The sequence below is a fragment of the Saccopteryx bilineata genome, chromosome 1, assembly GCF_036850765.1.
Source record: "Saccopteryx bilineata isolate mSacBil1 chromosome 1, mSacBil1_pri_phased_curated, whole genome shotgun sequence".
NCBI classification, from domain to species: Eukaryota; Metazoa; Chordata; class Mammalia; order Chiroptera; family Emballonuridae; genus Saccopteryx; species Saccopteryx bilineata.
This window is the reverse complement of record NC_089490.1, coordinates 407,334,035-407,359,549: the sequence shown is the minus strand read 5'-3', so window position 1 is coordinate 407,359,549 and position 25,515 is coordinate 407,334,035. Positions and strand designations below refer to the sequence as shown.

The following is a 25,515-nucleotide window of genomic DNA, read 5'->3' as shown; positions in this document are numbered from 1 at the left end:
ATCCATGGCGCGGGGGTGGCCTGCTCCGCCTCCAGCCTCCCCCAGCCCGCGCCGCCAGCCCGCAGGCGCCAAGGACCAGCCCCTGGTGCCGACAACGTTTGCTCCCCGCTGCCCACGAGGTTCCTCGGCGCGTGGCGGGCGTCCTGGGATCCGCGCGGCCGCGGCAGAAGCCAGTAGCAGCCCCCCCATCCGCAGTCTTGGTACGTCTCACCTACGGCGTCCGAGAGGGGCCGTCAGAGCTCGGCGGCACACTTCGCGTTTCTCGTGTCGGCATGACTGACAGCTGCGCGGCGAACGGACGGCGCGCGCAGGTACAGCGTCCGCCAGCGGGGATGCTGCCGGAGTCCCGCCGCCCGCGGTGCCCGAGACAGGACCAGGCTCAGGCCCGGCCCCGAGCGAACCGGCGCTTAGCCCCGAACCGAGCCGCAGCAACAAGTGACGGGGCCACCCTGCGGCGGGCGGGGGCGGAGAGGGGCTGGCCGGTGGCCACTCGCCGGTCTTCCCGCTGCCCCTCCTGGCCAGGCCGGGAAACGGGTCACCCGCCCGGAACCCCGCTGCTCGCAGCTGCCGGGGGGGTTTCTCTGCGGCTGAGTCTGGAGTCCCCTCGAGGTGCCGCCAGGCCCAATCGCCCGCACACAATCGACCTGGAGCCCCGACGGCAGGAGGGCGCAAGGGGAGCAATGGACCCGTTCGCGCGCTTAGCGGGCGGCTCCTCCCCGCCAGCGCCGCTTCGATCCGCTTCGGCCCACGGCCCTCCTCTTCCCTTCTTCCTGGAGAAGGGGCTGGGAGCGAGGGGCCGGAATGGGTGGTCTGCATCCGCTGGATCTCCGCGATCGGAAGATGTCAGGAGCGGGGTGGAGAGGGCTGTCAGGGAGGGCGTCGCGGAAGAGGTGCCTTCTGAGATGAGCCTTGAAGAACCTAGGATTTCACCAAAGATGAGCCCGATTGTCTGTGAAGGTGGGCAGAGGCTGGCCAAGGGAACCCTTGAGCAGAGGCCTGGAGGCTGTATACCTGCGGGGTAGCTCCAGGAGACAGGTCTGCCCTACTAGGGCCAGGCTAGGTGGTACAGCTGGTGATCCGGCAGGAGCCGTGGAGGATTTACAGGGAGGGGATGCTGTGCGTCTGGGAATGGAATGGGGTGGGGTGTGCCCCGTGATCCTGGGGCCGAGTCTGGGAGTAGGGTTTGCGCAGGAAAGGTTCCCTGCAGGCGGTGAGTTTTGGGTTGTGGAGGATGGATGTGTTGCAAGTGGCACCTGTGACTTAGGGTGTGTGTAGGCTCTGGGCAGGTTTGCTAGCCTGGGGCACCTGGATCTCTGGTTTGGATCCCAGGTGTTGGCTAACTGTCCTCTCAGACCTTAGTTTGGGGCAGGGAGGTTGAGGGTCCTCTGGGTCCTGGGTGGAGCTGACCAGAACTACCGCCTGCTTGGAGTTTGTTCCTCCACCTTTGCCTGGGCCCTGGACAGCTTCCCCAGTGGCATTTGCCATCCCCCACCCTGCCACGTGCAGAACCACGAGCCTAAGCCACTTCCCTTCCCTGACACCCCTCAACCCCCACCCACTGACTGGACGCACGCACATCCTGTCCTGGCCAGAGGAGTAGGATAGGGGGCCTTGAGTCACAGTGGCCTGGGGCCATAGCCAGGGTTCAGCTACGGAGGCTGCTGAAGGCTGTGGAGGTGAGGGGGAGACCTGGAGGGCATCCGGGATGTCAGCTGGGTGGACCTTCGGGAATGGGTGGGGGCAGAAGGCTTCCTGGAGGAGGGGCCCACAGCCTGTCCCACGGCTGTTCCTGCCCTGAGCGGTTGTTTACTCCTGGAGAGGGGAGCGAGCCTCCCGCCCAGATCCTGACCGGAGCCAAGTTGACATTCCTGGAATTCTGAGAGCCGTATGTAGATTTGGGGGCGGTGGCAGGGTCCTTTTCCTGAGCTCCTCCCCCCAGCTCCCTGATTTCCCAGGAGAAGCCATGGGGACCAGAGCGGCTGTCCCTTCCCGGCCGGTGTGCATTGCCTCAACACACTTGTGTGCCGAGGCCCCTCGGGACACTTGGGGCACTCAGTCCTCCGCTCAGCTCTACCCACGCGGGACCACAGGACCCCCCCGGGGAGCCTCAGAGGTCAGCCCTGCCCCTTCACCTTGGCTCTGAGTAGCATGTTCAGGCAAGAACCAGGTTCTCTTTAAGGTGGTGAGGGACTGGAGGGAGCCATGGGGACCCGGGTCACTGGTGGGGGTGGGGGTGGGACTCTCTGCCTGCCTGCTGGGGCAGTTGGAGGCCCTTGCTTACCCCCTCAGTGAGGAGTGTCAGCACAGATGTGGCCCAGGTCTCTGGGGAGAGCCAGAGAGTGAGGCACCGCTGTTCCGAGAATGGGTGTCCTCCTGTCCCCAGTGGTGAGGGACATGAGGGAGAGCTGTACTCATGTGTGGTTTGGAACTCATAAGCCATGTTTCCTGCTAGAAAGGGTCACTTGAGGGCAGGCAGGGGACAAGGGGAAATCAGAGATTGAAGTTTTTGACTCTGGCCCCAGCCTCGTCCTGGAAACAGGCCCTGCCCACTGGCCCTGTTCACAGCCTCAGTTTTCCCACGGATGAAACCAGAACCTTTCTGGCTGGAGGGTTCCGGGCTCCGCCCGTGGCTCCGCTTGCTTTGGGTAGGTGAGTGCTCAGAGGACGTGCAGGTTAGAGTGGGGTCTGCGAATATGCATGCTTGGACACCTCCCCAGAGTCAGAAGGGGTCACCCACCTGCTGCACCCACACTAACTCCCAGGGCCTGGGGGGCTGGGAAGTCATGAGTGGTGGTGTTTGCAGGTGAGACTGGGCCTGAATGGGGTGCTAACCTAATCACCTGGGCACACCTGGGCCCATGATGTTTGGAACATCACTGTCTGCCAGCCCAGCCCAGCAGCCCAGGCCTGATACGGGCTCCCTGGGGTTACTGCTCTGTAGGGTCCAGATGGCCACCCTAGGGGCATTCACGGGGGTGTGGTGGGCACACCCTGGGCACCTGAGGCAGGGTGCTCCCAGGGCCTAGGCAGGTGGGAAGACACCCCCCGGGGTCCTAATGTGTCCCCTAACCTCTACATAGCCTCCAGCAGAGGAATGTCTGAAGGTGAGGAAGGCTTTGAGTTTGGGTTGGCCTGGGTGGGCCCAGGAGGCGAAGGGAGGCCCTTAGTGGCCTCTTCCAGGGGGTGTACCCTAGCCCCTGAGGGGGTGCCAGCCTGGTGTTTGCAGGCCCCTCCCCCCGGCTTGGGGCCTGGGTGGGCGCTGGCCTCAGGGGCTGCAACAGCAGCAGCAGGAAGGCAACACCACAGGCCTGTTTGTGTTGGCTGGGCCCTCCCAGCTCCTCAAAGCCGCCTCAGAGCTGCCCGGCCTCCTCTCCACCCTGAGCTGCCCCTGCTGGGCTGTGTGCTCCGGCCAGACCCTGCTGCCCCTCCACCGCTGAAGCTCAGTGCGGGCCCCTGGCGATCAATCGCCCGTCTGTCTACCCCAGGCCTCCAAGTCTGCCTTTGGGCACGCTCTATTTTGGCATTTGGGCAGGTCTTTCTTGGAGTGGGCGTTGGTCTGGCCAGGTAGGTGCCCATGGCCTCTGTGGCTTACCCTGCCACCCACCATGGGGTCCAGCCCAGATTGACAGGCTGGGGTTTGTCTTGGGGCTCTCATGCAGCCCTGTCCCTGTGACCTGTAAGCTGTGCTGCTTTGGGGGACACAGGCCTGTGAGTCCCCGCACTCAAAGGAAGCCCAGAGTGGGGAGTAGAGCAGGGAGGCTTCCTGGAGGAAGAGGCTGGGCCTGGGTGAGGGAGGGAGCCAGCTCAGGCCTTGTCCTGCTCCTTCACTCATGCCCTCACATCGGGGTTGTTTCTGGGCTGCCAAGGCTGGGGGTGAGGGCCGGAAGGGCTGGAGATCATTCACAGAGGGTCAGGGGTTGCCTTGGGGGTGGGGGTTGGAAGTGAGGCTGGGCAGTCATCACATTCCTGGTGTTGGTTACGGTCCTGATACATAGGGGTCCAGAAGGATTGTGGGACGGTGAGGGGTGCTGGAGGAGCTACCCTTTAGGGCCTGCCCAGGCAACCCTGCCACCCCTGCCTCTCCCACCATGCGCCATGCCCAGGTCTGGGGGTGGGGACATGTAGACCCAGCCTGTGCAGGTGGTGGGTGTGACACATGGTTTTTAGCTTCTAAAGTGTTGCTGTGGGCTTTGGGCCCTGTATCCCTGGGGAGGAGTTTTATTGAAGAAATGGCTGACCGGTGGTGGCGCAGCGGTTAGAGCATTGACCCAGGATGCTGAGGACCCAGGTTCGAAACCCCGAGGTCGCTGGCTTGAGCGCAGGCTCATCCATCTGGAGCGTGGGCTCACCAGCCTGAGCACAGGGTAGCCGGTAGGAGCATGGGATTCACAGGATCCCATGGTTGCTGGCTTAAGTGCAAGGTTGCTGGCTTGAGCAGGGGGGGGTCACTGGCTCAGCAGGAGTCCCCCCCACCCCGGGTCAAGGCACCTATGAGAAGCAATAAATGAACAACTAAAATGTTACAACTATGGGTTGATACTTTTCATCTCTCTCCCTTTATGTCTCTATTTTTCACTAAAATAAAAGGAAAAAGAAAGTGGGTGGGACAAGTCCTCCTTGTCTTACTGGACTTGAAACCCTTATGGACCGTTTATCCTCCGCACAGTGATTGCGGCAGGGTGGGGTGGGGGGGGTCTCAGGGCCTGTGGTCCAGGCATACCCTCTCCCCACTGTGGTGGGTGCTGTTCATACCCCCTAACTCAGGTTGGCATTGAGTCTCACTCAGGCTGCTTACAGGGAGGAGCTAGGACCCTCAAAGTGGCCTTCTGTCCACCCCAGGCGTGTGTGAATAGACTGGTCATACCAGGGTGGCATTTCTGGCCTTTGCAGTCCCTCCTGCCCTTGGGCCGCAGGGAGGACTGCCTGCCCCAGCCCCCGGGTTGGCAGAGCCCTGCCTGCGGGTAAGGTGCAGGGGGTGTGCTTAGGGTCCCCTCTCCCCTCTCTAGTTGGTGCGAGGACGGAGCCCCAGTAAGAGCTGAGGGCAGATGAAGAGCCTTGTGACTCATTGCTGGCTGGCTCTTCTTTTTTTTTTTTTTTTTTGTATTTTTCTGAAGCTGGAAACGGGGAGAGACAGTCAGACAGACTCCCGCATGCGCCCGACCGGGATCCACCCGGCACGCCCACCAGGGGGCGATGCTCTGCCCCTCCAGGGCGTCGCTCTGCCGTGACCAGCCACTCTAGCGCCTGGGGCAGAGGCCAAGGAGCCATCCCCAGCGCCCGGGCCATCTTTGCTCCAATGGAGCCTTGGCTGTGGGAGGGGAAGAGAGAGACAGAGAGGAAGGAGGGGGGCGGTGGAGAAGCAAACGGGCGCTTCTCCTATGTGCCCTGGCCGGGAATTGAACCCGGGTCCCCCGTACGCCAGGCCGATGCTCTACCACTGAGCCAACCGGCCAGGGCCGCTGGCTGGCTCTTTGGGGAGAGCATGAGGTTGGTGGCATGTGGAGCTGAGGGGGGAGAGTGCAGGGCACCTGTTTGGGGCTGCTGTTCAGTGGTGCCCTCTGCCCCCCCCCCACACACCTGCTCCATCTTCCCTGTAGGGACCTGGTCCCCAGTGCAGGCGGTTCTGCATCCCCTTGGGCCTGTCCGGTGTCTGGGAGCCATGACGGGGGCGGGAACAAGGTACAGCCTCCATGCTGCGGGTCTTCCCTCCACAGAGCTCCCGTACGCCTCGGCTGTGCTGACCGCTCGCCCTGCCGCTGGCCCACCTTCCGGGGTGCTGCACACCGCCCGACTTCCTTCCTGTGGCAAGCCCAGGTACGTCATGGCCTGGCTGGACAGTGGGGAGCAGGTCCGGGTGCACCCACGTCTGGCTCAGGATGTGGGATGGCTGGACACTCTCCTGGGCCTGGGACGGGCCAGGCTGACTAACCTGAGCGTGCTGTGCTGGGGCCCCACCTGCTGTAGGAAGGGGACTCCTGTGGGGGAGGGGCTGGGGGACGGGCCAGGCTGACTAACCTGAGCGTGCTGTGCTGGGGCCCCACCTGCTGTAGGAAGGGGACTCCTGTGGGGGAGGGGCTGGGCTTTGGGGACAGGGTCACTGAGGAAGCCCCCTTACTTGGTCACAGTCCTGATGTGCCCGTGTCCACACACAAACTGACCCTAGTGTGCTGGCTTGAGTTTTCATCTCAGTCACACTCACCTGCTCATCTGGAATGATGGGCACAGGATTTTGCATATGGGGAGCAGGGATGGTAGGACTTTTGGGGGACACTGGGACAGCATCGGCCGAGTGAGTGAGGTGGAACTGAGAGCGTCTTGGGTGCTGGGCCCCGTGTGGGAACCTAAGCCAACCCCTTCCCGGCGTGAGCCCCAGTGTGATGAAGGCATGGAGAGGTGAGCCCTATGGGAGCCCTACCTATCACTGCCCCCTCCGGTCTCAGCCACGGGGACCCCATTCTTGTCCTTGAAGGCCCTGCCCCGGGAGCCAGGCCCCTGTTCCCCACCCTCCTCTGGCCCCAGGGTCTTGGCGGGAGACAAAGATGAGGAGCCAGGCTGAGTTTGTCTGAGCCTGGGCTGCAGGGTCCTGGGTGGGGATGGCTGTCTTTGACCGCGCCATGGGGGCCGGTGTCTGTTAGGATATGTGTGGTGAGTTTTGACTTCTGTGATGGGCAGGGGGGCTCTCCTGGTCAGCTCCTGGCCCACCCCCAGTCCTCATGGCCCATGAGTGTGCTCTGAGCATACACCTCACACACTAGTATGTACAGGGACTCCCACAATCTTTTTTTTTTTCATTTTTCCGAAGCTGGAAACAGGGAGGCAGTCAGACAGATACCCGCATGCGCCCGACTGGGATCCACCCGGCATGCCCACCAGGGGGCGATGTTCTGCCCCTCTGGGGCGTCGCTCTGTTGCAACCAGAGCCACTCTAGCGCCTGAGGCAGAGGCCACAGAGCCATCCTCAGCGCCCGGGCCATCTTTTGCTCCAATGGAGCCTTGGCTGCGGGAGGGGAAGAGAGAGACAGAGAGGAAGGAGAGGGGGAGGGGTGGAGAAGCAGATGGGCACTTCTCCTGTGTGCCCTGGCCGGGAATCGAACCCGGGACTCCTGCACGCCAGGCCGACGCTCTACCGCTGAGCCAACCGGCCAGGGCCGACTCCCACAATCTTGAATGTTCCCTCAGCGTGGGTGCGTGGGGCTGACTGATTTGGGCCATGGGGAAGGTGGCCACAGGCCACCTGTGCTCACTGGGCCTCAAGTGTTCACTAGATGCCACTTGCTCCCTGGGCAGAGGTGTGGACAGTGGTCTCTGCAGGGTCCTTGCGGGGAGCCATCCACTGGGCTCTGGTGCCTGGTCACTGTTGTGTTCGTTTCCTGGGGCCACGACATGCCAAAGAGCCATGGGGGGGCGTCCAGGAGGGCCAGCAGTGTGGGCTGGGGCTCTCCTGTCCCCGTCTGCCGGGGCCAGCTCTGCTCGAGGAGCCACTGCATGGACACGGCCCTGGGGCCTTGAGCTGCACGCAGTTCTCCACGGAGCCCTTGGGGTGCGGCAGAGGGCTGGTGCTAGTGGTCTGGGAGGGGGAGCCCAGACGTCCAGATGGTCCTGCTGCGTGGCAGCCCCCCACCTGCCACTCACACCCCTCAATCTCTCAAGCTGTCACAGTGCCCGGGGGCACCCCTCCTCTTACCCTCCTTTTCCCCCTTTCTGCCCCTCCAGCCCCTCTTCCTCATGCCTCCCACTCCTCTCCCCTCCCAGCTCTTGGGGACCTTGAGGGAGTCTCTCTCAAGATTGTCCATGTGGGGTGGGCATGACCAGTGGGCTGTTGTGACCAGGTAGGCCTCAAGTCCAGGGTACAGGGCACATCCCGGCCTGTAGGCCACCCTCTCCCAGGCTCTCCTGCCTGAGACCAGAGGGAGGGAGCTGCAGGCCTGACGGAGTGGCATCTGGGGCGCATGCTCACAACTGCCCGACTCCAGGAGGCCCAGAGACTGCTGTCCCCCATCAGTGGCGGGGGCATCTGTCCCCGTCTGGGATGTGGGTGTGTGGGTGTGGACCTCCAGGCTGTTCCTGGTGTGTGTGTCTGCACGCCAGCAGGTGTGTGCATCACCCGTGCTCGAGCAAGGGGCACTGGTGCATGTTTGGAGAGTGTGCAAGTCGCCTGGGCATCTGTGTCTGCTTGGCTCGTGTCCAGGTCCTCATATGTGCGTGGATGTTCCTGGGGTCTGACTTCCAGCTTGGGCTGGTGCAAAATAAAATTTGGGCCCATGGTTCAAAAATTATCAAGAATTTCAAAATGGTATCAGTGGAGCTTCAAACCAGCGAGGGCTCCTGTGTGACTGACTGCATGTGTCACATGCCCTGCGCCCTGCCTGGGGAGGCAGGGTCTGGGAGGGGGCCTGGCAGCCCACCCTGGCTGGGTGGAGGAGCAGGGTCTTGTCTGGTGTTGATCTCTGGGCCTGGAGTGGGTTGCCCACCTTCCACGGGGCCTGTCTTTGGGTCCCGGGTAACCACCCCGGAGCCCCTGTGTCCAGGCCCCTCTCTGTAAGTCTGAAAACTTCCCTGACCTGCCCGTGCAGAGTGACCCACCCGACCCTCCCCAGCACCCAGGGCTCCTCCAGAGCGCCCTCCCTGCTAGCCCTCTCTCACCTTGAGTCATTCCAGGGGTTTCTCTTTTGAACCGAAGCTCTGCCTCCCCAACTATTGTCCCCACAAGTTAGGAAACTCAGGCTGACCCCTGTCTTCCCAGGTGCTCCTCCCCACCCAAGCTGTGAGCTGCAGGAGCTTTGGGGTTCCAGCGAAGTCCTCACCCAACCCAGGTTGGAGGTGGGGGAGGCTGCTCGGAGAGGGCGCACCCCGAGAGGTGTTGGGCTATACACTCCCTGGCGCTACGTCGTACCTCGCTCTGGTCCGGAGACCTGGGCCCGGGACCAAAGCCAGAGTCGCCCCACGTCGCCACCGGACAGCAACTGGGTCGCTCTTTCATTTACCTAGTTCTTCCCATACCGGGTGCGGTTGGAGGTCTCCAAGCCCGGCCCGGCCCTGGGGTCGGGCGCAGTGCAGCCGCGGGTGAAGGCCGGGGGCGTCGTTCCCGGGGCTGTGAGCGGCCTGGGACCAGCTCCCAGCCCCCCGAGCCCAGCCCCCTCCAACCCTACCCCTGCCCTCCGCAAGCATCCTCCCCTCCGGGCTGGTGAGCTGGGAGGGGAGCACGAGGGGCGGCGGCGCGCGCGGAGGGGTCGGGTCGGGGTGGGGGCGTCGCCCCGGGGCCGGGATTGGCCAGCGCGGGGCGGGCGGAGCGGTCGGATTTGCCGGAGGCACGGCAAGGAGGGGAGGGGTCCGCGCAGGGCGGGAGGGTGGGTGGGGGCGGGGCGAGCGCGGATTGGAGGGTGGGCGCGGGGCGGGGCTGCGGGCTGGGCGGGGGGCTGCGGCGGGCTGGTGGGGCCGCTGTTCCGGACCCGCCGCCGGGTCTCGGCTGAGAGGCGTGCGCGAGGCTGCTGCCGCAGGGGCCGGGGGGCGCCGGGCCGGGGCCGGGGGAGCCGGAGGCCGGGGCGAGGGGGCGCGTGGGGCCGAGAGGGCCCGGCCGGCGGGATGCGACTCTCGGGGGCGGCGGGCACGGGGCGCTGAGCCCCGCGGCGGCGGCTCCGGCGCGATGCGCCGCTCGAGCACGGACGAGTCCACGTACCGGCGCAGCCCGTCGCCGGAGGGCAAGGAGCCGGGGTTCGCGCGCGGCGGCCCCTTCCGGCGCTACAGCAGCCTCTATGGGCGCGGGGATGGCGAGGACGCCGGCGGCCCCTTCTTCGGTCTGCACGCCAACCCCGGCCCCAAGGCGGCCCAGGCGCGCTACACGTCGCCCAAGGGCACCAAGTACGTGGTCTTCTACCTGGACCTGTCCTTTATCTTCCTCCTAGAGCTGAAGCGGTGCGGCATGGCGCGCGGCTGCCTCCAGGGCGTCAAGTATCTCATGTTCGCCTTCAACCTGCTTTTCTGGGTGAGTGGTGGCGGGCCGCCCCCCCCCCCCCCAGGGGATACCGGGGACCCGGGTCGCCGGCGTTGATGGGGGGACCCGGGGAGAACGGGGAGTAGCTGCTCCGGCAGGAATGGGGGCGGGACACGCGAGTCGCAGATGAGGGGTACCTGGTGTTACAGCTCTGACTGGGGACCAGGTCTGGACCGGCCAATGGGGGGGTGTTTCCGGTGGGTGGGGAGTCCAGCCGGGCCTCTACATACACCCTGGTGGGCGACTCTCCCGTGTCTCCTCTTCCTTAGATGGGATGCGTCCCACACGTGCATGCCCAATAGGGCTGCGTGGGTCACTGAGCCGCACCTGCCAGGGGTGCCCGTTCTGGTCTGGATGCTGGGACCGGCGTGTCTCTACTCTGTCCCCTTCTCTCCCTCCCTGCAGCCCGAGTTCTCTCTCCCCCTCTCCCTCTCTTTCTTTCTTTTTAAATTACTTACTGATTGTAGAGAGAGAGAGAGAGGGAGAGGAAGTGAGAGAGAAAGATCGATTTGTTGTTCTACTTAGATATGCATTTATTGGTTGGTTCTTGTGTGTGTCCCGACCGGGTATTGAACCCTCAACCTTGGCATATCCAGATGATGCTCACCAGCTGAGCTACCTGGTGAGGGTAGCCCGAGTTCTTTCTTTCCCCTCCCCCTCCATCGCTAAGTGGACTGACCGACTAGGCCCCAGAGACCCTGGGTTATGAGGGGATGTAAGGGTGAGGTAGTCCCTCAGTCTCTGGAGGTGCTGTGGGGAGGGGGAGGGACCAGCAGGGCAAGGTAACCCACCATGAGTGTATGTGGGGTGTCTGGCCTCCTGCCTTCTCCCCCAGCGGGGTGTGTGGGGGCCTTCCATAACTTTTGCTGAGTTGGGTTTGCTTTGCTCAGACAGGAGGTGCCTATGTCCAGTCTCCAAGGTGCGAGGGCTACAAGGTGACTCTTTCCCCCATAGCTGTAGGGAGGGTGATGGGCCGGGGCTGTGGCTGAGGCAGTGGTCACACCTGACCAGGTTGGAGAGAGCCTGGCCAGGCCTAGGGCTCCACTGGCTGGGCCGGGGGAGGCTTGTTGGGGAGAGGATGCCAAGGTCACTCCCTGTTCCATCATTAATTCCTGAGCCAATTCTTCCACAACTGGGAGTAAGGAGGTGTGGCTTGAGCTCCGCCTGGGCTGTGGACTCCAGAAGGAGGCTGTATTTGCATGCTCATTTGCATGCTCATTTGCATAAGGTCCACTTAAGGCCAAATGCCTAGAAACCCAGGCTCATCTTTCTGCACATCCGGGTCCCTGGTTTCTCTTTGGCTCATTTGGGAGGGAGTCAGGTGTCACTGGAAGGGGCAGCTAGCCTGGGGCCAAGCATAAGAGTGTGGCCCAAGAAGACTCCTGCCTCAGATGCCTGCTTCTAGAGAGGGTCACCCCAAGAGTGTTCCCTGCAAGAGGCTTCTGGGAGGCAGCAGCCCAGGCCCAGAGCAGAGGAGTATCTTGGAGGCCAGGACCCTACGGGGAAGGGGCGTGGCATGGAGGAGGTGCGGGACATTCACCAGCTGGGCACCAGCATGGTTAGCAGTATGGCTGCAGATGACACGGTGACCAGAGCTGGCAGCCATAGGTGTCCCGGTGGTGGGCACTGTAGGTTGTGGATTGATTGGTGGGGCAGTGATTATGGGTTGTGGGTAGTGGTCAGGTTCCAGGAGGCAGGCAGGACCCGCTTCTCCCTTCACCTGCCCTCCTCAGTGGACACCTGCCTGCGTGGAGGAGAGGGGGTCCCTCCAGGGGCCCTGTGCTCAGAGAGCAACCCACCCTAATGGGTCCCCAGGGGGTGCTCTCTGCCCTGTGAGCCCCCCAGAAGTTTTCACCAGCTGCTGCAGGGCTGACAGGCTTTGCCACCCTCCCCCCACCCCCCATGGAGAATGCTGTTCTCAACTGAGAGAAGAACAAGCCAGGACCCCCTGGACCCTCCCTGGGCTGGGCAGTCCAGTTCCTTCTTACCGTCCCATTGCATGTCCCAGCCAAGCCAGCCGGGCTCCTGCTGCATTCTCCTCCCTGCCCAGCCCTGTGCCTGGTGAGGGTTGGACACCTGAGGTCAGAGGAGCCTGGGCTGCCCACAGCCCACAAAGGCACACTGAGGCAAGCCATGCAGAGAACGGTCAGGAGGCTGGGCATGACATCCAGTGAGCCTTGTCACTGTGCACGTGTTGCTGCTGGTGACAAAGGCTGCGGGGGGGGGGGGGGGAGGCGCAAGAGGACTCTTTCCCTGAGACCCTGCTCCTCTGCTGTCTGGGGGTGCTGCCCCCGTACAGAGGGGAGCCTGTTTCTGCCCCCAACTATTTTCCACTCTCCCTGGGAGACCAGAGAACAGAAGCTCCCCTTCCCCCTGTCTTGCCTCAGTCTACCAACTGGAACTGACTGTAGGAGTTGGGGCTGAGGTTGTAGGAGGAGGGGAGTCCCTTTGGGCTGGACTTCAAGACCCTGTCCTGTGTGAGCCCTGCTGATCTTGTCCTCCAGTACCAGTCTTTGGCTACAGCTGGGGTGGGGACGGGGACAGCCCTACCTTCCTCGAGGGGCTCCAAGGCGGGTTGAGTGCTGGAGACCCTGGGAGTGAGCCGGGCAGGAGGCCTCCAGGCTGCAGGAAGGTGCAGGTGCAGACAGGGACGGTGAGGGGTTCCCAGGGGTGCCTGGGAGAGGCTGAGGGGAGATGGAAATGCAGGTCCCACTCTGCACTTGCTGAGAGGTTAAGGTGTGGTGACCTCTCCAGCATCCGCTCGCCCTTGTCTGGGCTCTCCTATCCCTCAGCCCCAGCCTGGCACCCCTTTTCTTCAGGATTCACCTCAAAGCTCCTATTCTCCCAGAGACAGAAGAAGAGCCCCACCCCCCAGACCCACACCTGCCCTCCCACGGCAAACGACCCTCACTGGGCAAGGACAGCCCCTGTGGGGAGAGCTGCCCTCCCCTGAGGTGTGCACAGGTGGTGGGCAGCTTAGGGGCAGGGTCCCTGAGATGAGATGAGGCCAGGGTTGTCTTCTGGGGTCTGTCCTGGTGGCCAGGGCCCAGTGCAGGGCCTGAAGTGGGTGGAGTGGAGTGCCTGAGGCTGGCTGCCGTGGGGGAGGGGACTGGCAGACCCTGGGGAGCCGCTGGGTTAAGCAGCTGCCACTCAAGCTCTTCCTTAATGGAGGTGGAAGCAGAGGCCACGGCGCTGGGGGAGGGGGAGGAAGCACTCCCTGTCGCCCCAGCTCAGGTCTGGGTGTTCAGGGCTGCCCCGGGAGCAGTTGCTGTACTCCTGACACCGTCTGAGAGGTCTGGGTGGTCTGAAAGGTGGGCCTGGGTGGGGACAGGTCTGAGCTGGGGAAGGAGAGGATGCGCCCCCTGCCCCTGTGTCCCTCCCTCCCCCCACTTTCCCTGTGGCCCAGCTGCTGCCCCCCCCCCCCGCAGGTGGCCGGCCCAGTCCCCCTTCTCTGCCTCTCCCCCTGTGCGTGGCCTCTGTGGGGGTCAGAGCCCTGGCTGCCAGCCCTTGGCCACTGCGGGACCCTGGGCAAGTCCTGCCCTCCTTGGGGCCTTGGTTTTTCCCTTTGATGAGCTGCAGGTGACGTCCAGCGGAGCACCTGAGACTGGTGGAGGACAGGACTCACCAGGGGCAAAGGGTTCTGCAGCTCTGGGGCCACAACCCCCCCCAGTCCTCCTTGCAGTTGGGGAAACTGAGGTCACAAGGGCAGGGCCAGTGAGCCTTCGGACCTCAGACCCCATGGCAACTGCTGGCCCAGCGTCTGGGGGATGCTGGTGGCATCCCTGTGCCTTGGCTCGGTTCCTTCCCTGTGACTGGGTGCTTCCTGCTGTAGGGGCATGACTGGCATAGCCTTCTGAACACAGGCAGGGCTGGAACCTGAGGCTGGTACAGTTGTGTGTGCTCCAGTGGGTTGGGGTGGCATCAGTCCATCGGGGCCCTGCCTGCCCAGCTATGGCTCTAGCTGGCTCTGGTCCTGTCTGTCCTGGGTGGCCACAGCAGGCCTGCCTGCCCAGTGACTCGGATGGGCTCCACGGGGGGCTCTGAGGGTCCCAGGAGCCTAGCCTGCTGTGGTGGTAAGAGGCAGCCTGCTAGGCCTCCATGTGTATAGAATCTTCCAGACAAATCAGAGGGATACTGGGCTGCCAGTCGGATGCGGGCTCTGTCTGGGGCAGAGCCATGTGGCCTCGCTGCTAAAGGGGGCCTTAGAGGTCAGGAGGTCAGGAGGTGGGTGGGGGGTGGTCCCAGTCCCTGCTTCATCTTCCAACCTCAGCCACGGCCTTGGTCTCCAGCTGGCCTCAGCGCTTCCTCCACGGCTGCCCTGAGGGTCAGGCCCACGAGGGGCTGGGCCTGGCTGCCGCCCCCAACTCTCCACCCCCAAGTGGCCCGGCCATGCTCCTGCCTCTCCCCGGCCTGCCCCCTGGTCTCAGGGGGCCCTCGGTCAGTGGGGCTGTCTCCCAGATGGACCAGCGCCCGGTGTATTTATCTCAGGGTCTTAGGGTCCCCTGGGGGCTCCAGGGTTGGGGCCTAGAGAACAGGATTGATGAGGACATGGGGGCTCACTGGTGCTGAAGAAAATAAACTCCAGCCAGTTTTGTAGATTTAAATTTTTTTAAAAGAAATTTTATTAATTGATTTTTAAAGAGAGGAGAGAGAAAAAGAATGGGGGAGGGGGAGGAGCAGAAAGCATCAACGCATTGTAGTTGCTTCTCGTATGTGCCCTGGTTCTGCCAGTATGGGGTTTGAACCAGTGATCTCAGCATTCCATGTCGACCCTTGATCCACTGTGCCACCACCCGTCAGGCTTACTTGTTGATTCTTATGTGTCCCAACTGGGGATTGAACCCCCATCCCTGATGGATGGGGAAGATGCTCTTTCCCGCTGAGCTGCCCGGCCTTGGCCAGTTTTGCCGTTCTTGAGCTGTGTCTCGATGGTGCCCTCCACCCTGCCCAGCCCCCTCCCTACGGCTGTGCTGGCTGCTAGCTGAGGGGCTTCTGGGCACAGGCTTGGCCCCTGCGGGTACCCAGCCCTCCACCCCATCCCAAGGACGTGGCCAGCTGCCCAGCCATCTGCTGCCTTGAGCCGTGTGGCCAGAAGGCCCTGCTGAAGCCTGCCCCACTGCGGGCCTGGGGGTGACAGCACCACGGACCATGTCCTCGGGCAGCCTGCAAAGTACCCAGAGGAGGAGGGGCAGCAGGGAGGGGGTGGCGGTCCCACCGTGAGGGCAGGGACCGGTGCTGTGCGGGGGAGGGAGACGGGGAGGCCCTGGCTGACAGCAGGCCTGGGGTGTGGGACCCTGACAAGTGGACCCTCTTCTCCCAGGCTGCCACGGGGTTGGAGTCTGGTCCTGGGTCCAGCTGGGCTTTCCTGCCTGGTTGGGGAGTGGCTCCAGCCAGTCAGTGCCCCAGGCAGTGAACAAGGGGGACGTTGGTCAGCTTGAGGGGAGGTCCTGGGTCCTCAGCTGTGCCGTCTCAGCCAACCTGACCGACCTGGGTGGGGACGACACACAGGAGCTTCTGGCCTCTGGGGACCTCGACCCCGTTTATCCTGCGTTTGATGTTCTGTGTCTGGGCGTAATGGGGCCCGTTTTCTCCTGCCCTTGGAGGCTATAATTTTCTTGCCAAAATGTTTTATAAAAGCTGCACACACAGAGACATTTCATAATTACAGGTAGTTTTACTAAAGCCCGTGCGTGCGTTGTTAGTGCCTGTGCCTGTGAGAGGTGTCGGGGACCGTTCTGTGCAGACGTGCTTGAGTGTGTGTGGGGGGGCTTGTGGGGGCGATGGGTCACAGGGTCGTATGCCTGTGACGTGTTGTTGCGGGTGACACTGTGTGACAGTGGGGGGCGTCTGTGGCAGAGTGGGCCGTGTGTTTGTATCCCAGGGTGTGTGGTGGCATGTGTCCGGGTGACAGCCAGTGGGCGGTGCCTCTCAGGGTGGAGGCGAGGACATTTCATGGAGTGTTCATTCAGGAAAGATGTGTCCATCAGGGCTGGCAGCGGCGCCCACCCCTCCTGGGTCTCCCGGAACCTGGACGGCCCCTCCCTGCCGTCTCTTTCCTCGTCCCCCACTGATGCTCTGCCCTCTCCCATGTGTCCCCACTGGGGAACGTGGTCTCGTTTTTCCTGCTGACAGGAGCCATCTCCTGCCCTCGCCGGCAGAGCGTGGACAGTCTGGGTTTTAAATAACAGGTCCAGGCCCTGGCCGGTTGGCTCAGCGGTAGAGCGTCGGCCTGGTGTGCGGGGAACCCGGGTTCGATTCCCGGCCAGGGCACATAGGAGAAGCGCCCATTTGCTTCTCCACCCCGCCCCCCCTCCTTCCTCTCTGTCTCTCTCTTCCCCTCCCGCAGCCGAGGCTCCATTGGAGCAAAGATGGCCCGGGTGCTGGGGATGGCTTCTTGGCCTCTGCCCCAGGCGCTAGAACTCGGCTCTGGTCGCTGCAGAGCGACCCCCCGGAGGGGCAGAGCATCGCCCCCTGGTGGGCAGAGCGTCGCCCCTGGTGGGCCTGCCGGGTGGATCCCGGTCGGGCGCATGCGGGAGTCTGTCTGACTGTCTCTCCCCGTTTCCGGCTTCAGAAAAAAAAAAAACAACAACAACAAAAACAAAAACAAAAAACAGGTCCAGCACCTCCCTCTGCTGAGTGACCTGCCCCAAGAGGCAGCCCTACCCTTGTGGCTCGGACTGGGGGGCTCAGCCTCCAGCTGTGATCCTCTGATACCCAGAGTTATGAATCTGGTGAGGGGCTTGGGATTAGCCCAGACCCAGCAAGTCACTGTCCTCTGGCCAGAGAGGGCCTGACCTCCAGGTTCCTGCACAGGAGGGAGCCCACACTGTCCTCTGGCCAGAGAGGGCCTGACTTCCAGGTTCCCGCGCAGGAGGGCGGCCCACACTCCCCGCCCCCGTGCATGTCTGCGCAGTGTTATTTCTGCGCCTGGTGGCTGTGCCCCAGTGGGTGGCCCCAGCTACGGTTCCCCCCTGGGGGGGCCTTGGAGACCCCACAGGACCCAGAGGCTATGGGGGTGAGATGCTTGGGGTCCGAGAGGCATGGGGACAAGAAGGGACATAGCAAGGCGGGCAGGTGGGAGAACTAGATGAGCCAGTGCCCGTGCCTGCCTCCTCGGTGACCCATGATGTCACAAGGGGCACCTCCCAAAGGCAGGCTGGGGATGCCCAGAGGTGCACTGGTAGTCCAGGCTTGCTCCCTCTCTGTGACCTCGCCTGTGGTCAGCACCATGGACAGCGCCGTTCCTGGGCACCCGTGGGGGCCTGTCTCCATCCCGCCCTGCAGGTGGGGGCCCCGTTGGTCTCCCTACAGTCAGCACACCCTGCCTTCCCCAGAGGCTATGCCCACACCCTGCTGTGAGGGGAGGACGTCCCAGGGGGCTGGGGTGCAGGCGCCCGGTGTGTGGTGAGGTATGAGGACCCACTGCAGAGTGAGGGGGCACAGACACCAGGTGATTTGTCCAAATATGGGGTCCTGGACCCCCCATCTGGGCAGCCTCCCAGGCCTCCTGAGGCTGGCCAGAGCACCAGGTTTGATCTATGCTGAGCTGGACACTGCCGAGACTGAGGCATGTGTCACACGTGGTGGCCCTCTGGGAACCACCAGGGTCAACCCCCACCTGGTGCCCGAAGCACAGGGCCCGTGCACGCCCCGCCCCTGTCCGATCTCCTGCCCGCTGCTGCAGTCCCCACCTGGCCCTTGGATGGAGGGGCAGGCACTGTGACCTCGGACCACAGGTGGAGGAGGCCTGTCGGAGGGTGCCCGGCACTGGGTGGCCACTCAGCAGAGCTTCCTGGCCCCGCCCTGAGCCAGCAGCCACATCAGAAGAGGTGTCTATAATTTTTAGACAGCCTTTGTTTTCTGGGGAAGGTGTGGTTCGCCCGGAGCTGGCTGGACCCGCCCCTCCATTGACAGGTGGGCATTTCATTGGAGGCTCTTCTTCCATTCAGCCTGGGCAAGGTCCAGAGGCCCCTAGACACCACAGGAGGCCAGCACTGAGCTGTGTTCCCCTCCCTTCCCACCCCCTGTATTTGCGGTGCCCTGCCAGCCAGCCGGGCCTAATGCTCCACGTGTAGGCTCTCCAGTGGGTTATGCAGACAAGTGGCAGGTCCACCCCCACCCCTGCGGCCAGGCTGACTGCTTATGGGGGTGGGGGGCGATGACCTTCTCGGGCAAGGGGCTTAGGGCCTGCAAGGCCTGCCTGAGTTGTGGGGTTCCTGTCAGGGTGGAGGCCCCCGGCCTGGGGAATGGGCTGGGGATGTGCAGCTATCTCCTTGGGACTGGCTGGGCAGTGGGTCATCTCCCAGCCTCAGTCCAGTTGTCTGGGAAATGGGGCGTGAGGTGGGCTGTCGAGTCTTGGAGGGCTTTTGTGGGGTGATGTGAGCTTGTGGTGGCCCTGGGTAACACCGTGTCCCTTGGAGTCTGAGGGCCCAGCCTGTCCTGGGTTGTGCACAGTGAGCACTCTGAGGGGTTAGACTCCGTGTCTGGGACTCTGCTGCAGGCTGAACCCCTGGGGTCCGGGCCAGGTGGCCAGGAGGCTCTTGGGCCCTAGGAGGGGTACCGGGTCCCACGTCTGTCCAGTCCAGGGCTGCCTCGCTTTTTGCAGAGCCATCAGCCATCGGTCCCCAAGTGCTGGTCAGCATTTGTGGGGGTTGCCTGCCCCTAGCCCAGTGGAACACATTGTTTCAACCTGAGCCAGCCCAGAGCCCAAGGCCTCAATATTTGAGGGTGAGGGCCTGAGCCATAGCCCCCTCTGCCAGCCCTGGTCACCCCTGCTCCCCAGGACCAGGCGTCCCTGTCACCAGGCAAGGCCAAGCCCTCTCTGGGTTCATCACCATCTTGTTTTCTCCCCTTTCTTCTTATTTTAATTGATTCTAGTAATAATGAGCAATTACGAAATTCAGTAAGAGCTCCAGGGAAGGAGGAGGCAGAGGGCCAGGACTCGGACACTTGGGGGGCCTGGCCAGAGCTTTGGGGCTTATACTTACTAGGGGACAGCAGGGGATGCCCAAAGGGGCCCACAAGATGTTTGGAGTCTCTGGGCCACCCATTGGGAAGCCAGATTTTAGGAAGAGTGGGTGTAGGGTCCTGTTGAGTCCTCTCTGAGGGAAGGTCTCCCAGGGCGGCTCAGCTCCAGGGAGGATGAGGGGCTGGACCCGTCACGAAGGCGGCAGGGTGCAGGAGGCTCAGGCCATGGTTTAGGGGTGGAGGAGGATGCTTCTTGGAGGGGTGGCATTTAGGGGGACCCCTGGGACCCCTGCCCAGGCTGCCTCAACAAGGCCCCCCATTCACAGTAGTGTCTGAAGACCACCCCCTCTCACCAGCCACACTGTGACCAAGCCATGGTGTGAGGCCCGGCTCTCCCGTCCCTGGGGCTGTGGACTGGCGATGGCTGGGGGTGTCGGGACAGGACTGGGAGGACGCCTGGCCCTGGGAGGGCAGCGGGCAGGTGAGGGTGCCTGCAGTTAGCCCTGATGCCACCCAGACTGCTGCCTCATTGCCCCCTCCCCCCCTGTGATTCCAGTTGGGAGGCTGTGGCATCCTGGGGGTTGGCATCTGGCTGGCCGCCACGCAGGGGAACTTTGCCACCCTGTCCTCTTCCTTCCCGTCCCTGTCGGCGGCCAACCTGCTCATCGTCACTGGCACCTTCGTCATGGCCATCGGCTTCGTGGGCTGCATCGGGGCCATCAAGGAGAACAAGTGCCTCCTTCTCACCGTGAGTGTGGGCAGGGGGCTCCCTGACACACAGGCTCCACCTCCGGGGAGTGGGCTTTGGGGGCTGGGCGCTGCTTTCAGAGATGGAGACAGCTTGGTGGAGGCCTTTTTTCTTTTTTGTATTTTTCTGAAGTGAGAAGCAGGGAGGCAGACAGACTCCCACATGTGCCCAACAGGCATCCACCCGGCATGCCCACCAGGGGGCGATGCTCTGCCCATCTGGGCCGTTGCTCTGTTGCATCCAGAGCAATTCTAGCGCCTGAGGCAGAGGCCATGGAGCCATCCTCAGTGACCGGGCCATCTTTGCTCCAATGGAGCCTCGGCTGCGGGAGGGGAAAAGAGAGACAGAGAGGAAGGAGAGGGGGAGGGGTGGAGAAGCAGATGGGCGCTTCTCCTGTGTGCCCTGAGTGGGAATCCAACCCGGGACTTCCACACGCCAGGCCAATGCTCTACCATTGAGCCAACTGGCCAAGGCTGGGGGCTTTTCTAGACAGGACAGGGACATGTGTGCACCTGTGTGCCAGGCAGGGTTCCTCCAGCCTGTACTGGGCCTGTTCTTCCCACGAATGCCTCTTTTGGGGCTCCCTCCTCAGTTCTTGTCCCAGGCTTTGTGGCCCCGGGACCCTTTGTTGAGAGGCTTCTACCCTGAGGGGTATGACGGGGGCGGGGTTGTGGGGAGTCGCTGCTGTCCCACCCCCTCCAGGCCCCACGGGGCATCACTCTGCCCACCTGCCCACTGCAGGGACCCTGCACGTGCGCATGAAGAGCTCCAGAGGTCGCACAGACTGGATGGAGCCAGGAGGTGGGGGTGCATCAGGGAGCATGGTCTCCAGGTGTGGGGACCTGGCCGGGGTTCCTGGCAGCACATGGGGCTTGGTGACCTGGCTCTTGGGAGGTGGAGGCCGCATGGCCTGGGCTGGCTGGGGCCTGGGCTGGCTGGGGCCTGGGCTGGCTGGGCGGCGTAGCTGAGGCCTGTGCCCGTCTCCCCCGCCCCCCCCCCCCCCCCCGCAGTTCTTCGTGTTGCTGCTGCTGGTGTTCCTGCTGGAGGCCACCGTCGCCATCCTCTTCTTCGCCTACACTGACAAGGTACGCCCCCTCTGCTGGGGAGGGGCTCTATCCTCACCACCCAGGGAGGGGCCACAGCAGGGTGAGTGGCAGCCTGTCAGAGACCCCACGCTCGTTGTGGAGCCTGGGCCCAGGGTTTGTTTTTCGTTTTTTGTATTTTTCCAAAGTTAGAAGCAAGGAAGCGGTCAGACAGACTCCCGCATGTGCCCAACCGGGATCCACCTGGCATGCCCACCAGGGGGCGATGCTCTGCCCGGGCCAACTTTGCTCCAGTGGAGCCTCGGCTGCGGGAGGGGAAGAGAGAGACAGAGAGGAAGGAGAAGGGGAGGGGCGGAGAAGCAGATGAGCGCTTCTCCTGTGTGCCCTGGCCGGGAATCGAACCCGGGACTCCTGCACGCCAGGCTGACGCTCCACCACTGAGCCAACCGGCCAGGGCCCTGGGGTTTGGTTTTAACCGCAGCCACCAGAGCCAGGCCTGGGGGAGACTATGGGCCTTGGAGGCTCGGTGGAGTGCTGGAGCCTCTTGCGTGGGACGGCAGGTGAGCAGTGCCTAGTGCTCTCTCAGGGGAGCCCCTGGTTCCTGTGCCCTCAGCTGCGTGTTACCGCATTTCCCCACGTCTAAGACGCACCTTAATTTTGGGGCCCGAAATTTGAAAAAAAAAAAGTATTACATAAAATTATTGAACTCAAGTTTTATTCATCATCAAATTCATACAACTCCTCATTGCTGTCAAAACTCCCGTCCATGAGCTTGTCCTCACCTGTGTCTGATGACGAATCCCTGTCTTCATAGATCGCCTGTCCTCAGTTCCATCCATGGCATTTGAAATGCCAGCGCCACTAGATGAAATGCACCCAGTTTTTAGACCCCAAATTTTTCGAAAAAGGGTGCGTCTCATACATGGGGAAATAGGTAGTCAAATGGGAAACACTCCCTTCTCCCGCTGATTTCCTTAACTGTTTATCCCTGTCAGGAAGGGCTCATTGACCTGAGTTTTAACCCGAGACTGTTCTTTTTCTGCTCATCTGTTTTCTTTGCCAAGGGTGCTCTCAGCTGGCTCTGTCTTCTTGGCATGCCCCACCTCATGCACTTTTTGGGGAGCACTTCCTTTTTCTGGCACTAGGAGACGCTGCTGGCCTGTCCCGGGCATTTCCTGTCCAGTGGGGACCAGCCATTTCTCCCAGGACCTCTGGTCCCTTCCTGGAGAAAGGTCTCAGAGACTGAGTCCAGAGTGCTGGTTTGGTTCTTGCCCCGGGGAATCGGAGCTTTGCAGCCCTTCGGCCAATGGCAAGGTGATGTGTGTGCACCGACCAGTGTACAGAAATGCTTTGAGTACTGTGCACCTGTCCCTGTGTCTGTCCCTTAACTGAGTTCACGCGGCTGTGTCTGACTGATCCTGTGCCCAGCGCAGGACCAACGGCAACGGCGCCAAGGGCCAGGGTGCTGTGGGGGGCTTCTGAGAGGAGGTGACTCTAGGGAGGGGGACAGAGGGCAGGCGGTGTGGGGTCTGGATGAGGGAGGCCTAGCCGGCAGGGGGTGGCCCTGCTGACCTCGCTGCGCCTGCAGATCGACAGGTACGCACAGCAAGACCTGAAGAAGGGCCTGCATCTCTATGGCACCCCGGGCAACGTGGGTCTCACCAACGCCTGGAGCATCATCCAGACCGATGTGAGGGGGCAGGTGGAGGCGGGGCGCGGGGCGTGGCCGGGCAGGAGGGTGGGGCGCGGCTTGATCCGTGGGGCAGTGGGGCAGGAGGCGTGGGGTGTGCCGGGTCCACACGGTCCCAGCCTCCGCATCCCTCCCGCAGTTCCGCTGCTGCGGTGTCTCCAACTACACGGACTGGTTTGAGGTCTACAATGCCACGCGCGTGCCCGACTCCTGCTGCCTGGAGTTCAGTGAGAACTGCGGGCTGCACGCACCCGGCACCTGGTGGAAAGCGGTGAGCCCACGCATGCTCCCTCTGCTCGCCCCCCGGGGGGAGGCCTGGGCCCTGGCTGGTGGAGGGCCATCCTTGCAGTGGGTGGTGGACGCCAACCCCGGTGACGCCCACTCTTTCTCCAGCCCTGTTACGAGACGGTGAAGGTATGGCTTCAGGAGAACCTGCTGGCTGTGGGCGTCTTCGGGCTCTGCACGGCACTGGTGCAGGTACGGGGGCGGGGCCTGCCTGGAGCCCCGCAGACCGGGAAACTCAACAGCAGAGGCCCTGCCCCCTAGGGAGCCCGTATTCCCCAGGCAGAGGTGGGGTTCGTGGGAGATGGTCAGGGATCCCTCCATTGAGGGGGTGACCTTTGATGTCTGAGGGACAGATGAGATTTCCTGGGCCCCTGAGCAAACAGCCTCCCTCTCCTAGTGGACACAGGTGGACCCTGTGCACTGGGCCGGCCCTGTTCCTGCAGCCCCAGCGCTGTGGTGGGTGGTGATCACAGGCCCGCCTGCCCAGGCCCTGACAGCCATGTCCAGGGGGTGGTCCCTGTTCCCCTGCCCCAGTTCCCAGGACCCCACGGCAGTACTGAGTGTCAGCCACCTGGGGAGCTGGAGGCCAAACCGTGTCAGTCAACTTGGTCATCAGGGCAGCCATCACTCTGGGGTTCCCTGAGACATAGGGGGAGGTTGAAGCCAGACCAGATGGACACTCAGAGGTGATCCGTGGGCACAGATGAATGGGCAAGGGCAGAACACGGGGGCCTCTGGGCAGGTGGGGAGGGGTGTGGCCCTAGACCCAGCCTGGAGCTTATGAGCCCTGCAGCAGCCCCCAAAACCACCAGCAGAACCATGGGGGCCCAGCTGAGGGGAAGGTGGGAGGAGCCATAGGAACCCTGAGGTAGCCCTCTGCCTGTGATGGACCCAAATGGCCCAGGGTGGAGCAGTCATCCCCAGAGGAGGGGCCAGGCCGCCCGGGAAGCTGTGGGGCAGGACCCCCCCCCCCCCCCCCCGTGTGTGGTTCCATGGAGCAGTTCTGCCCAGACCCCTCGTGTCCCCGCAGATCTTGGGCCTGACCTTCGCTATGACCATGTACTGACCCCTCGTGTCCCCGCAGATCTTGGGCCTGACCTTCGCTATGACCATGCCCAGACCCCTCGTGTCCCCGCAGATCTTGGGCCTGACCTTCGCTATGACCATGTACTGACCCCTCGTGTCCCCGCAGATCCTGGGCCTGACCTTCGCTATGACCATGTACTGCCAGGTGGTGAAGGCTGATACCTACTGTGCGTAGGCTGCCCACTGCCCACCACCGCTCTAATGCCAACAGACGTCGCCCACCAGGGAGATGACCTTGTCGTCTGCCAGCCTCTGTGCCAGCCTGCGTGAGGGGGAGGGGAGGAGCAGGCAGCAGGGACCCCCAGCATCCCTGGCCAGGCCTCTGAACACTGGCCACAGGGGGGCTGGGGCAAGAGGGGTTTCTGGCGCCTTATAATTCTCACACCCATGTATTTTCCGGAAGAGTGCTGCCCGCAGACCCTGTGCAGGGCAGGGGCGGGGCTGCTGCTGCTGGCCCTGGTGCTTGGATGGGGCTGAGCCCCGTCACCCACATTCCACAGGGGCCAGGGCAGGCTCCAGTGCATCTAATAAAGTGCATGGGCAAAAGCCCCCGGTGTCTGTCACTAGGGGGCACACGCACAGGTCCAGGTGAGCTGCCCAGGCCAGTGGGCCTGGTGCGTCTGAGGACAACCACAAAAACCTCCATCAAATGAGCTCCAAGAAGTGGTGCAGAGGCTGCAGGAACCATCCCGTCTTCCTGACCCTCCCACGTCCTGGGCTAGGGATGGCCCGTCCCCCTCCCCTGACATGGGGAGGCCTCTCCCCGCTGCCCCTGAAGAGTTACTGTAGCACTGTGCAGAGGAGGCGAGCTGTGGGGAGCAGAGCAGCAGCTCGGACAGCAGGGCGGGGCCGGTGTGGCGCTGGGGACTTGGAGACAAGCCTGCTGGTAGAGCCTCGTGCTGTGCCCACCCGCCGACCCCACAGACGGACACAGCCAACACACCGGCTTCTCACAGGGCCTTGCTTCACCTGTCCCATTCAGGCCCAGCCCCCCTCCACCCTGGACCTGGGGGACTGGGTCCGCTCCCCAGAACCCACCCGAAGGCAGGCCTGGCCGGGCAGCCCAGGGACCCCTGCATGGACTGGTGGTGGTGGTAGTTGGCAGGGTCTGTCCAAATCACCCTCCCCAGCCCCTACCTGCAGCCCACCCTGGCTGATCTGTGCCCACACCCTGACCCCAAGGACAGACCCTGACCCTGACCCTCTTTCATGCCATGCAGTGAAAGAGGGGAACATGACCCCTGCTCCTAGGAGTCCTCCAGAGACCCAGAGCTTGGGGTGCAGCACGAGCTCACACACAGCACCTGGTCATCAAGTGCAGAGCCAGTGACAGGCCTGTGCTGGGGCTGGCAGGCCCACTGAGGTGGCTCACAGGGCAGTGGGGGTGAGAGGCGTCCTTCCCAATGTCCCACCCGGGGAGCGTGGCTCCACCCATGGGCGCTGGAACTGGACAGTGCTGCCATTCCACACAAACCAGAGCCCACGGCACACACGGGCTCCTAGGGTCTTTCTGCTGTCAGGGTCCAGGGCCCAGGTCCTCTGAGCTGGATTTCTGCAGGGGACCCACATGCTTGGTACAGGGGGCAAGCAGGCAGGAGCTGGCGTGGATGTGGGAGGCCTGGGGGCGACATGGGGTGGGGCTGTCCCTGCATAAGTCCAGGTACGGGAGAGCGTGACTGGTTCCGAAGCCTCCAAACCCAGTGAA

General features: G+C 63.1%; 1 protein-coding gene across 7 annotated transcripts; it reads left to right on the top strand.

Annotated features, from left to right (window-relative positions):
- Positions 1-69: 69 nt before the first annotated feature.
- Positions 70-24,358, top strand: TSPAN4 (tetraspanin 4). Of its 7 annotated transcripts, none has more exons than XM_066252416.1 (9): positions 70-200; positions 5,715-5,814; positions 9,903-9,982; positions 19,515-19,706; positions 20,717-20,791; positions 22,338-22,439; positions 22,579-22,710; positions 22,833-22,916; positions 23,917-24,358. In XM_066252416.1, the coding sequence occupies exons 3-9, from the start codon at positions 9,920-9,922 to the stop codon at positions 23,983-23,985; spliced, it is 717 nt and encodes a 238-aa protein (XP_066108513.1). In that variant the 5' UTR covers positions 70-200; positions 5,715-5,814; positions 9,903-9,919; the 3' UTR covers positions 23,986-24,358. The 7 variants fall into 7 exon arrangements, with proteins under 7 accessions (XP_066108513.1, XP_066108509.1, XP_066108510.1 ...); XM_066252412.1 differs by lacking the exon at positions 70-200 and adding an exon at positions 215-311; XM_066252413.1 differs by lacking the exon at positions 70-200 and adding an exon at positions 1,517-1,676.
- Positions 24,359-25,515: the final 1,157 nt, after the last annotated feature.

Coding starts and splice junctions, on each gene's coding strand:
- TSPAN4 (XM_066252416.1), top strand. CDS start 9,920: ATGGCGCGCGGCTGCCTCCAGGGCGTCAAGTATCTCATGTTCGCCTTC. Junction 20,792..22,337: donor TCTTCGCCTACACTGACAAG/GTACGCCCCCTC, acceptor CTGCGCCTGCAG/ATCGACAGGTACGCACAGCA. Junction 22,711..22,832: donor CCGGCACCTGGTGGAAAGCG/GTGAGCCCACGC, acceptor CTCTTTCTCCAG/CCCTGTTACGAGACGGTGAA.